This window comes from Nyctereutes procyonoides, unplaced genomic scaffold (assembly GCF_905146905.1).
Source record: "Nyctereutes procyonoides isolate TBG_1078 unplaced genomic scaffold, NYPRO_anot_genome, whole genome shotgun sequence".
Classification (NCBI taxonomy): Eukaryota; Metazoa; Chordata; class Mammalia; order Carnivora; family Canidae; genus Nyctereutes; species Nyctereutes procyonoides.
In genome coordinates, this window is record NW_026575133.1 from 17,751,615 (window position 1) to 17,764,544 (window position 12,930).

Consider the following 12,930-nt stretch of genomic DNA (forward strand, 5'->3'; position numbering starts at 1 on the left):
AATGCTGTTCACAAACACAAGGTTTTGTGAGTCTTGATATTTCATGATGTGTTTCTTGTACAACTTTTATATAACTTTACAGGACATGTGACATTTTTCTTCCTACAAAAAGCATCTCTTAGGAAAGATGAAACATGTAATAACCAAACAAGGCATTTAAATTTACATAAAAATTTACATTTTTAAATTAAAACCCTATTTTCTCTTTCATATTAGAAGCAAACAAATCATAGTTTGGCCATGGGCTTCTATATTAAAGTCTCTTTAAAATACATCTCTGAAGTTTTTAAATAATTTCTTACGGTTTTAAAACATTCCCTAAGCCCCCCCTCCCATACTAATTAGTAATAATAATTTAAAGTAATCTGTCAAGAATTTTAGAAAGTGCTGCTCCAACTGAAAAAGACTGATCTTAATGACAATGTGTGTCTTCCATAAGCATGTCAGCAACATTATTTTTACAGCATAGAAAATGCTAAAGTAGCACACATAAAAATAACGGCAGCTGGTTAAGTGCAGTACATCTATATTTTTGGACTCAGTTGCTCAAAAATCCATGTGAACAATAAGGACATAACTTGGGTAGACTGCAAATGAAAGCTTAGTCAACTAGAACAAAATTTTGGCTACTCAGTAGCAATGCTCATGATCCATGATCCAAGCACTTGGAACACAGGCTTAGAATCTGTTATGTCTGTCTCAAGTCCTGTAACAACATCTGTGATTGCTTGCCACTCCCTCCTTCAGCTACTGTCATTGGTTAATTTGGTTCAAATCAAGACTGGAAAAAGTTAGCAGCATGCTTCTGGGAGCTCATACATATTTTAAATTATGTCCCCTCTGAAATCATTTCAGGGCTCTTGGATCCCCCAACACATGGAGGGGGAAAAAGAGCCTCAGCTGAGGACGTCCACAGAAGCTTAATGGACAATGAGGAAAACAATGGGAATGCCATAAAGGGAATGGGCAGGACTATGGGGCAGAAACAGAAAACAGAAGACAAAGCTCCTCTTCTGCATCATGCAGAGATCAGGACCAGTCAAAAGAGGATTGGTCTAAGGGTTGGCTCAAGGAAAGGAATTTAAGTCACATTGCCACAGATCTCCTCATACTATCCAAATGTTTTACTAGCATTAAGTGGCTAAGTGGCTTGTCGCCAGTAAGTTTCACCTATTGGTTGCTAAATGCTGGTATGATTTGCTGAGCCACATCACATATCAAAATCAGGAAAAGACCCCAACTATATATTATATTTTGCTTTTGACACACGGAAAAACAAAATGATAATATATGGGTTTGTTTTTTTTTTTCTAAGCAGTAGATAATAAATCTTACGGTCTTAAACATACTTCCTGTTTCTTCATCTAGAGCCCTTAGAAATGACACATTTCTCTCATGGAGAGATGCCATGCCAGTTCTAAGACGCTGGGTGTAGTCATGACACACGCAGGCATGCGGAGAGGTGGAAAGCTGGGAGCTAACTCTTGGAGATGCGCCTTATTAGCCTTCCCAGGGTGCTAATAAATCTCCACTCTGCGGGTGCTGCCTGGGGAAGCCTGCCTCCTTACCTTTGATATGGGGAATGAAGTGGTGTCGGAAGGGGGAGTTGGGGCGGGAGTCGCTGTGGGTGGAGCTGAGGCTGCTGGTGCGCAGGTGGGACAACCTTTGCACACCAGGAGACAGCAGCTCTGTGCGGCAAGGAGTCGGGGGTGGGGCCAGGTGGAAACAGAAAAGAAAAACAGAAATTAACACAGGAGCAGGGACAACATTATCATTCCAAGGGGGGGAATAAAATAAAGAACGTTAATCAGGAGTCTGAAAGAGGAAGAAGGCAAAAGGGTTAAGAACGCACCTGCTAAGGGCGAGGCAAAGTGGGGAGAATGTGCAAACAGGTTCAGGTTGGTACAGAGTCACTCTCTGAGAATAAATGGCTTTATGAGAGGGAATGGCCACCAGGACATTCTCTGTCAGGATGACACCAGCCACCCGGTACTGGCACATCATTTAGACTCAGAAATAGCTGTTTTTAAAAAGCACCTGACAAAACAGAACCCTTGAAACACATGTTAAAAAAAAATAAAAAAGATAATCATTTCAAGAACCTTAAAAAGAAGTACTTCTATGTAAGGGTCAGATTCTTTTTCTTTTTAAGCTGCAAACTTCTCCCACTAGTGGTTTGATTTTATTCTGCCTGTATAGAAAAAAAACAAAAAAAACAAAAAACAAAAAAACCCTGTTTGTGTTCTCTGGGTGGCAAAGAGCTACTTCTGATCCTGAGAACCGTGTGGTGGCAGCGCTGGGGGCCTGGAAGTTTCGTTATCTTGGAAGGAAAATGGACCGTTAAAACTAAACCCAGGCCCGGGTGCCGTGAATGCATCATCACCTGGCATCTAGAACCCTCGGAGTGGATAATCAGAGGTATTTTATACTGAGCACAGCCTTGCTGTCTGAACCCCACTGGCTTCCCTTGACAAGAGTAGATCTTGAAAAAAATAACTATAAACCCTAATAATTGGCATCATGCTTGCCCATAATATATTGCGAAGAGGCGGAGGAGCACTGAGAGTGAGGAATGTTCCAAAGGCTGCTGGCATCAGAATTTTGACTGAAACAGAAGAAAACTTCCAGTGCTCAACAATGATATGATCGTTTAGGGAAATAATGACCCTGGCTGGCCACCCCCTCACTATTCAGGGGCCCATGGAAAAACAATTTCCCTGTAGCCGCACATCATTCTGACAGGGTCATGGCTGTGGTCTCAATGACCTCAGCACATGCCTATATGGAGGGGTGGTGGCGTACAGAATTTCTTGTCCCCCCACGCAGACAAGGGCTTAAATCCAGACCCCGGTCCAGGGCATGAATTAAATGAATGTAGTTGTACATGAAAAAAAAAATTTTCTTGAAAAACTCTCACTTAACGTAAATCAACAAGTACTATTTATGAGCTAGAGAAAACTGCATGTTATTGAAAAATCATAGAGTAAAAATTCAATCACCTATAAGCATTATTAAATCTATGGCTTTAAGGGAAAGATTGCAGCCTTTTTTAACATTCCATTCATTTCCTCCGGTCCTATGTTATCAAATAAGTTAGCATATGAATGGGTCTGTTCTCATCAACCCATCCAGAAGGAAGAAGCTTAAAATGAAGTCTTCATAGATGTTCCCTGCCACCAACTTTGCTTAAAAGACCAGAGTCTCCCTCTGGGAATCTACTTCTCGGGGAACCTTGATCTATGCTGGGATTTCCACTCTTCCATTCCACACATGAGATGCCCACTAATAGTGACAGTGACTATACTGTGCACAGATGAAGGTCACCTGAAGTCCATTACTATTCCATATTGTCTCTCATAATACATCGCTAGTGTTTTTGTTTGCCAAGTCTGGTTCAAAATATAAGGGCCGGAATGGATCTGAGAAGTTATGAAACACAACCCTGAGGTTGCATGTGTTATTTCCTTCTGGAAGGTACTTAACAAAACATGCTTAATAACACCCTGTGCCTGGACTGGGGAAACACAACAAACCCACCAATTAATGACTAACGCTGGATTTAGATGAGGTTGAGTGTCTAAGAGGCACATTAAATATTCTCTTGGGAGATCTTCATTTTAAGTCTCAAAGTGATGAGGTTTTCTTCAAGTCTAAAAAAAGAAAAAAAAATCTCCCTTGCTTCCCGTTGTTCACTGTCAAAATATAATTATTTAATAAATCATGATACATATAGCCATAAAATAACACAAATTATAGTTGGATACGAGTCTTCTTGTTTTTTTTTTTTTTTTTCTGGGAAAAGGGGAGATCTATTTGGCAGCTAGATTTTTAATACACTATCAGTGGTAGGAAAAAAAAAATCACAAAGTAACATAGACTATTATATAGTGGATCTCGGGAACAGGTGCCCTTACCAGGTCTGTGAAAATGCTGGGGGGAGCGAGATGTGGTTGGAGTGTAGCTGTGGCGGCTGTAGACAGGGGAACTGATGGAGCCCTGGCTGGTGGACCGGTGGATCACCCGGTCCCGAGAGTCCTGATAGCCCTGGAAAGAAAGTGCAAGAACGCAGAAGCATAAGGCACACATTTAGGCTATTATCAGGTCCAGGCGAAATCAAGTTCTATAAAGGTTACCTGGGAACTATCATGTCTACCTGCATATACATTTTAGTGCCATATTCTTAAAAACATATGCAAAGGAGCATTCTGTGGTTAGTGCATTTTTTCGAAACCTGTAGTACTTGCATTTACCCAAATTTTAAGATGTAAGATGGTAAACTCCTGAATCAGAGCTCTGGGAAAAGAAAACAGCCTGATGGCCACATTTATATTGTGCTGTTATCAATTTTACAAAGTAGGTTCATCGTTTCATCTGATTTGCATTATAAGGAAGGTAGAACACAGGGTGTGACCTCCCTTCTCTACAAATGCAGAATGTTTCAGAGCAGGTAAGAGACCGGTGTGTAGGTCGTACAGCCAGAGCCTGCTTCAGAGCCAGCCTCCGAGCTCTAATCTTACCCTCTGTTCTGACCGCCAACCCACACTGTCTAGAACATTGATCTGGTGCCATTTTAAGTTGATTTTCCTGGAGAACAAGCTGGTGGTGGCCTCCACTCCAGGAAATTCTACTTACTACTTTGAGAAACATAGCCCAAGGGAAAAAATAAAAAGTGATCTTCGAATGGGAAAATTGGCTCAAAGATATTTATAACACCATCATTTATAAAGCTGAAACTTTCTCAACAAGTCAGGGAATAATTAAGTAAATTAGGCATATCAATTCAATGGAATGTAATACCACTACGAGTATGCCCACTATGTCCAAATCCAGAAAAGAGCAGATTAGGTATGAAGTACAAAAAAAAAAAAAATCATACACACGTAAACACAATATAAAACTGTTCAAAGAATTAAAAGAATAGAAAGGAATATTTTACATTTTAGGCATTGTTTGTCTTATGAAGCTTCTACAGCTACAACTGAAATACAAGTTTGAAACACCATATGGAAAATGCCTAAATTAAAACCTCAGTAACCATGGCTGTGTGAAATTTGAGAGCAAGTGGCATGGAAGTTTGGGTTTCACCCTAGTTGCCTATAGCCATAAAGTAAATAAAAACAATAAAACAAAAAGTCCCCAAATGATGTGCTTCAACTTTGCAACTGGTCAATACTAGAAGTTAATGTTTCATAACATCTGTAGTGATTGGGATACTAACAGAAATTAGTTATTCACAGCACTCAGTCATAAACCATCAAAACAATAGAGTTTTTACCATGTTAAATTATGATGGTTATCTAAGATCAATCCAGTTTTATTTAGAGCATCCAGAAAGTTGCTTTAAGTTGCTTAAAGTTGTTATTGTTTTGTTAAATATCTTCCTTAAGCAAGACTTGCCTTTCATAAGACTTATTGATTTTATTTTTTATTCATTTTAGTTTTTTTTTAAGATTTTTATTTACTACAGAGAGAGAGAGAGAGAGAGAGAGCGAACTCAGGAGGGGAGGAGAGAGAATCTGCACTGAATCTGCACCGAACACAGAGCCTGACGTGGGGCTCGATCTCACAACTGTGAGATCATGATTTGAGTCAAAACCTAGAGTCTGATGCTTCATGGACTGAGCCACCACCCAGGTGCCTCTTATTTTATATTATTATTATTTTTTAGATGGGGGTTATTATTTTTATGATCATTTATTATTTTTAGACCTAACATCTGAGCAGTTCACTCACTGAATACATAAGGAAATGCAAAAAAGTGAGAAGCATGCTAAACCTACAAACCCCTTGGTTATCGTTATCTGAAGTAGCAAAAATGAAAGGAAGTGCTAGGTCAGGCCTTGCTGCTGGCCCACACTCAGATTTGGGTCAGCCTGAGCTTAGGCCACTGGTCCCAAAGCTACCCACTCCCTCTCAGGGAAAAAGTAAGGAGGGGCAATGGAAAGTACTTCTTCTTTTTTTTTTTTAATTTTTTATTTATTTACGATAGTCACAGAGAGAGAGAGAGAGAGAGAGAGAGAGAGAGAGAGGCGCAGAGACATAGGCAGAGGGAGAAGCAGGCTCCATGCACCGGGAGCCCGATGTGGGATTCAATCCCGGGTCTCCAGGATCACGCCCGGGCCAAAGGCAGGCGCCAAACTGCTGGGCCACCCAGGGTTCCCCAACGGAAAGTACTTCTAAGGCCTCTGGTCACCATGCAGGCAGTCAGTGTGGGGGTAAAGCTAAAGCAAGAAACTAGTGACTCCAGGAGGAGATAGTGTGAAGGAGTTGTTGATTTTCTAGATCGGTATCAGCTTCCTGAAGAGCCTTTATTAAAATGGATTGTGAGAGTAACTAATCAGGGGGGGTGTGTCTTTGGTTTTGAGTCCTTCAGAGTGGAAGAGTGGGTATGGATTGACATGGGACCCATGGCTGACTATGGAACAATCACTGACGGCTCCGAGTGATCCGGACACATAGGAGTTATTCCCAAAGGAAGAGATGGCCTCATGGACTGGATAAAAGTCATTGTGAGATTTCTTTACCCTGAGAAGGAGGACAAGACTATTGGTTTTGGATTAAAAGAAGTGGCCTCCCCAGAAGATCGCTCTGCTTACAGAATACTCTCTGACCCCTGTAGGCCACTTCAGATAATCCACTATGTTAGGATTCAGATCAATTCAATATGAATGAGGGGAGAGAACCCCTTATCGGGACAGGTGGCCTCACTCCCTACAAACCCTTACCTGGCACTTGGAGGCAAAGGCTCAGGTATGGCTGTTTCTCCTCACCACCCCCCAATCTCATTTGAAAAAACATTGACTGCTGTGTCCGAGAGTCACATCTCACATGTAGGGAATCTAACATTCATTATAATTTTGCATAAAGTTTTTTGTTGTTGTTGTTGTTTTGTTAAATATCCTTCTTTAAAGATTCCAGTCTAGGAAAAGTCCAAGTAACTCTCAAATTCCACCCATTATAATGTTCAAGAATGGCACTTACCTCCGCTGATGGAGTAGGAGACAAAGTCCTTGGAGACTAGAAGAATAAAAGAGAATTGAAAGTCAGTGCTTCAGTGATTCATTATCAGTTTAATTATTTATCAGAATCACCTGGAAATAGTGTGCCACATACATATGCGTGCTGCCCTTGCCCATCCCTGTCTTCTGATTCAGTAAGCTGAGAGTGGGGCTCAGACAGGGACACAACTACGCTCCTGGGAGACCGGCGTATGTCCCTGCCTGAGAACCGTGAGTTTTGATAAATACGTTGTTATACTTTAGATGCTTAAGTTAGACAAATTGGAACTATTTTTCCATCTGTGCTCAAACTATGCTCGGTTTACTACTATGAGTCACAGTGTCTACCCAAACACAGAGTTTTGTAAACATGGTTGTTGACTAAATTATAATCACAGCAATCACATAAAATCGCCTGTTGACTGACATAGGCCGGTGATGACCAGGTCTGTGGCATCCCGCCCTGGTGGCTTGCCAACAACACCACCATTCACCTTCTGGCTCTCGTCCTTCCAGGCACAAAGGCTTCCTGGGGGGCAATGAACAGATCAAACCCTCTCTCACCCCAGGGCCTTTGCATTTGCTGTGCTCTCTGCCCACAGTGCTTTTCACTCAGACACCTGCTGGGCTTCCTCATCTTCCTCAGTGAGCTCTCTACCCAGGTATCACACCTGTGCCGTCTGTGAGCCTCCTATCTGAAGGGGCAACCCAGCCCCACATGCTTTCTCCTTCTTCTGCTTCATTTTCACTCTAGTGCTATACCAGGGAAAAGTGCATCATATATCTGTTTATTGTCTCTCTCCCACCTTCCACTGTAAGCTCCGTGAGGGCAAGAACTCTGCTCCTTTACAACTAAAGTAGTCCCAGCTTCTGGCACAGCTTAGGTGCTCAAAAAAATATTTCCTAAATGAATGACTGAAATGTTTGCAATTAAAATGCAAAAAGCATTAAAATAGAAATGAAATGCAAAATGAAATGAAGAACATGGGCAGTGGTGGATTTCTCAGTGTCACAGTTTGCCCTTATCCTAAGGTCACAAGAAGCCGCCGCCAGGCTCTCTGGCGGATTCCTCTCTGTGCTGTGGATTCCTCAAGCCCCATGGTCTCGGCTACAGGTACAACCTATCTCTGGGAGGTGTTAGCCGGGTGAAGACAGGCTCCTTGAGGTAGGAGCCAGGCCTGAGCCTGCTGACAGCAGGCCTCTGAATCTGCCCTACGAATGCTTTAATGCTTTCTTTCTTTTTCTTTTTTTTTAAGATTCCATTCATTCACTCATGAGTGACACAGAGAGAGAGGCAGAGATACAGGCAGAGGGAGAAGCAGGCTCCCCGTGGGGAGCTGGATGTGGGACTCCATCCTGGGACCCCAGGATATGACCTGAGCCAAAGGCGGACGCTCAACCCCTGAGCCACTCAGGTGTCCCCTACTCATGCTTTCTGAAGGCACGTATGGCTACACAGCATGTCAAGTTTATCCCTCCACTGTTTCTAAATTGGCAATCTATGGATTCTTTGGAAAAATGTTAATAAGTAAAGGGATAAATAACCAAAGGGTGTGTAAAGATTTCTAAGCTGCAAGACTTGTGTGTTGGGGAAAAGATCACAAATCTGTCTGGTTTCTGATCTGGGATCATCTTCCCATCGAGATTCTGTGAGATTTCTCAGAGAAACCCACAGGTCATCATTCCAGGTTAGGACAGTAACGATGCCCACTATGAGAGCAGCCAGCATTTTTGTCGAGCATTTACATGTCATGTGCTGTTCTAATCTAAGTATTTCGCTTAATCCTCACAGAAAACCTCTGGGGTAGATATTACTATCTTGAGTTAACAGATAAGGAGATTGAAATACATATTTTTTCCCAGAGTTGTATGGTTAGTAAATAGGAGTCTGACTCCAAATCCTGAAATGTTCACTTCAAAGCCCAAACTGTTGAGTGCTTGATGTTTTACTGCTCAAAACAGCCACTGGGAAAATAGACACATCAAACAGCTCATCTCCCCACCTTGTTTGTGTGACTTGAATATTAGAAAATTCTCATCCACTTGCTCCAGGACAAGGTGCCCTGTGCACCCTGTTCAGGAACTGTCCTTTTTCTTTTACTCCCTGTGCAGCTCTCTAGGGTCCAAGGGCCACTGGACAGCCCAGGCCCGATCAACCTGCATTTGAGCGGCAGAGGATGCAGTTACATCCCTGTGACCACGAGGGGGCACTACATGAAAATGAATGTCCCTTCCCGACCAGTGGGCCAGTTCAACCCAGAGCTATGCTCTGGAATAAAACCCAAACTGAAAAATAAGTAAATAAAAGGAGGCTCTATGGAGAGCGAATTGCACAGAATCACCATGGTTTTCGTGGCTTTTCTTCATCTAAGACCTCCAAGCACTGTGGGGATGTTAGGTAGTTTACAGTCTGTCTTAACCTTGGATTGAACACCTAATTTCAGTCCAATACTTGGGTAACATCTCCATGACCGGACTCAAGCCAGTCCACTGAGGATTCCAGTTTTAAAAATAAAAGGGAAAAAAGTTAAGAGTGAGTTGAACAGACTGGAGTCCACGCAACCTGGGCTGGGAACTCCAAATCCTGGGAAGGGATGGGGAGGAGCCTAAGGAGCTGAGAGTCTGTGCTCCAGTCCCTGGACCATTAATGTTGGGAGAGCATAAATAAGCCCCAAGAGGACAGGTAACGACCCCCGTAGCAGCTGTCATTTGCCGAACATTTGCCACGGGTCTGACTCTCTGCTAATTGCTTTAATAGATTAGTTTATATAGGTCAGTTTTAACAGATAATACATGATCTAGATATTATATAGATATTAACCTTTAATAGATAGTTTATTTAATCCTTACTCACATCCTATGAGGTACATTTTGTCATCCTGTTTTTCAGATGAAGAAACCAGGGTCAGAATGGCTGCCGCATGGCCATGGTCGTACAAGCAGCATGTGGAGTCCCCAGGTGGAGCCCAGGTAATTTGATTCCAGAACCCTGGCTCGCATCGCTGTGCCATACTGGGGTCTTGAGCTCTCTGCTGTTTCTGTTCCTGCACATTCTATCATAAGATGCTGCAAACTGGAGGGCAGTCTGGGTGGCTCAGCGGTTTAGTGCCACCTTCAGCCCAGGGCGTGACCCTGGAGACCCAGGATCGAGTCCCAGATGGGGCTCCCTGCAAGGAGCCTGCTTCTCCCTCTGCCTGTGTTTCTGCCTCTCTTTTTCTCTGCATTACACACTCTCATGAATAAATAAATAAAATCTTAAAAAAAAAAAAGAAAAAAGATGCTGCAAACTGCAGGTGTCGTGATTTAGGATGTATTGTTCTGTTTCCTCATGATCCCCATGACTCTACTTTGGCCTGTCCCCAGACCAAGGACCGCCCCCCTCCCCGTAACCCCCTCAAAAAGACTCTCCCTCTCTTACACCCTCTGTCCCCCCTCACAGAATCTCCCCTGACAGCTCTGACTTCCTTCCCAGTCTATCTGCTCTGCTATCCCATCCTGGTACTAGCGCTCATTCATCCTTTCCTGTTGTTTCCTCCGGCTGGTCTGTCCTCCGGCCTCTCTGTAACCTCCTGAGGCCAGGGGGATGGTGTGATAGGCTTCTGAGTACCTTGAAACACCTCACCTGGTACAGAGACCTGCAAAGAGCAGGCAATCAAAGGGACCCTCTGACTTATTTTGATTCCCCTCAGTCGTCCTCATACACATGACAAAAGCAAAGCTGTTATATAACTCACAGCTTCTAGAATTTATTACCTCTCCCAGGCTCTGCCTCTCCTGTTTGTCATCATAGCCCGAAGTGTAGAAAGGCTCATAGGTAATAAGATCCGGACGTTCAATATCATAAATTGCCTTGACCTTGGGAATGGCTGCTAAATCCTTATAATCCAGGATTTCATTGTCCACTTTTGCCTGGCAAAGTTAAACAGAAAGCAAAATTACTCTTCGGTCTCATTTCTTTTGGGAACTATTGTTAGTACATTTCATGTCTGGCTTGAAAGGTGAAGACCTTAAAAATAAACCCAAATCAAAACATTCTGCTTAGTTTTAAAACCAAAAACGTTTTGCTTTAGAAAGTTGCCTATTTATACCATGGATTAATCATGGTTTTAAAAAAAATAGTCATCAAAATCTTAGGAAAAAGTCTGTGTAGAATAAACTAAGTAGAAAAGCCTGTAAACCTTCAGGATAATTTCCCCAAATGTATTACAGAGATGGAGAAGCTCAACAGATGGTCAAAAAATTTTCCCAGATGGCTAAAAACAAGAACTGCATATTTGATAAACTAAATATTTAAATATCTTTGTGGCATAATTTAAAAATACTCAGTATCAGCATTATGAAATGTATGATTAATCCCCAAGTATCTATATCCAAGTTGGCCGTGGCAATTTTTAAAGTCCTGCACGGTATTACTGCACTTTATGGGTCATTGATGTTGCTGGTCACATTTGTATATAAATTTAATTACCCGAAGGAAAACATGATTGAGAGGGTTGATCTTCAAAAATGAAAACTGGAGCTCATAACATAAATAGAAGTTGTTTCGAATTATTCTATTTTTGGATTACCCACCCCACTATTACAATCTGCTGCTTTACCTGTCCCGAAAGGGTCTTTTCCAAGTGTAAATACTTACATAGATAGTATGACCTGGGGAGCCCGGGATACTGGAGCCTGGTCTAGAATAAATGCTTTCAGAGGAAGTCCTGGTAGGCTGTAAAATAAACAGTGTGTTGTAAGGCTTCAGAATCAAGACTGGCCTGAGTCCCTAGCATTTATTAAAAACTAAGCTGGTTAAAGAAAGATTTGTGACTTTCCTGAATAAGGAAAAATATAACCTAGAGAGAAAGGCAAAGGAGAACCAGCTGTGCAACCAGCCTTGAAAATGCATGTGGGGACTTTTGTTTTTACTTTCTCTTCCTCCTCCCTTCTACGACCTTCTGGCTCTGCCTTCGTGCACATTTCCCTCCACCCAGCCCCAGGCTCGAACTCTGCTCATCTGGACTATTGCAATGACCTTGCCTGAGGGTGTCCTGCGTCCATTCTTGCCCTCTTCCAATCCACTTGGTACCCAGTGGCCAGAGAGATCTTTTTTTTCTTTTTAAAGATTTAATTAATTCATTTGAGAGAGAGAGAGAGAGTGCGCACAAGTGTGGGGAGGAACAGAGAGAGGACAAGCAGATGCCACGCTGAGTGTGGAGCCCCACATGGGGCTCGATCGCACAACCCTGAGATCATGACCTGAGCTGAAATCCAGAGTCAGACACCTAACCACTGAGCCACCCAGGCGCCCCTGGAGAGATCTTTTAGGAACAGAATTTGGTCACTACTTTTGGCTTCAGCGGCCACTTAAAATCACAACTCCCAGCACCTCAGGGTTTTGATCCTGCTTTCCTCTCCTCCTCCTCACTTACTTCACACCATCACTCATGGAACATGGTGCATGTCCCTGCTTCAGGGTTCTTCTATTCCTCGCTGTTCCCTCTGCCTGAAATGCTCTGATCCCTAATTTTACTTGGTTGATTTTTTTCCCTTCTTCAGTCTTGGCTTTAAATATCACCTCCTCAAGGAAGCCCTCCCTGATCTTTCAATCCAGAAGGGTTACCCTTATTTTCTCTTAGTATCTCTCTTAGTTTTCCTTTAGGAATAAAATTTATAATTCCATATGAATCGGGGTGTTTTTGTTTTTGTTTGCATCCTATCTCCATCATTAACTTCAGTTACCATCCCTGCCCTCACAGGTTGTGTGTGTTTGTGTTTTTTTTTTTTTTTTTTTTTAACCACTGTGTATGCCTGTTTTGCACAGTTATGTAGAAGGAATAAATATTTGTTGAGGGAATGAGCTACAATTTATTATTCGTAAACACTCAGTTTGTGGATACCTGGCTAGTGTTAATTACATGACGGGAACCCAACCACACAGAGTCACTGA

At 42.4% G+C, this 12,930-nt stretch overlaps 1 protein-coding gene across 10 annotated transcripts in view; it reads right to left on the reverse strand.

Annotated features, from left to right (window-relative positions):
- Positions 1-12,930, reverse strand: part of ABLIM1 (actin binding LIM protein 1) — a 292,094-nt gene that overhangs the window by 26,810 nt on the left and 252,354 nt on the right. For 6 of the 10 annotated variants that reach the window (XM_055300656.1, XM_055300653.1, XM_055300649.1 and 3 more), the window contains 5 exons: positions 11,635-11,712; positions 10,752-10,907; positions 6,982-7,017; positions 3,915-4,044; positions 1,569-1,688 (listed from right to left, as the gene is read on the reverse strand). In XM_055300656.1, coding sequence (XP_055156631.1) covers positions 1,569-1,688; positions 3,915-4,044; positions 6,982-7,017; positions 10,752-10,907; positions 11,635-11,712 — 520 coding nt within the window. The remainder of the gene's footprint in view (positions 1-1,568; positions 1,689-3,914; positions 4,045-6,981; positions 7,018-10,751; positions 10,908-11,634; positions 11,713-12,930) is intronic. The other 4 variants (XM_055300659.1, XM_055300658.1, XM_055300655.1 and 1 more) reach the window with 1 other exon arrangement.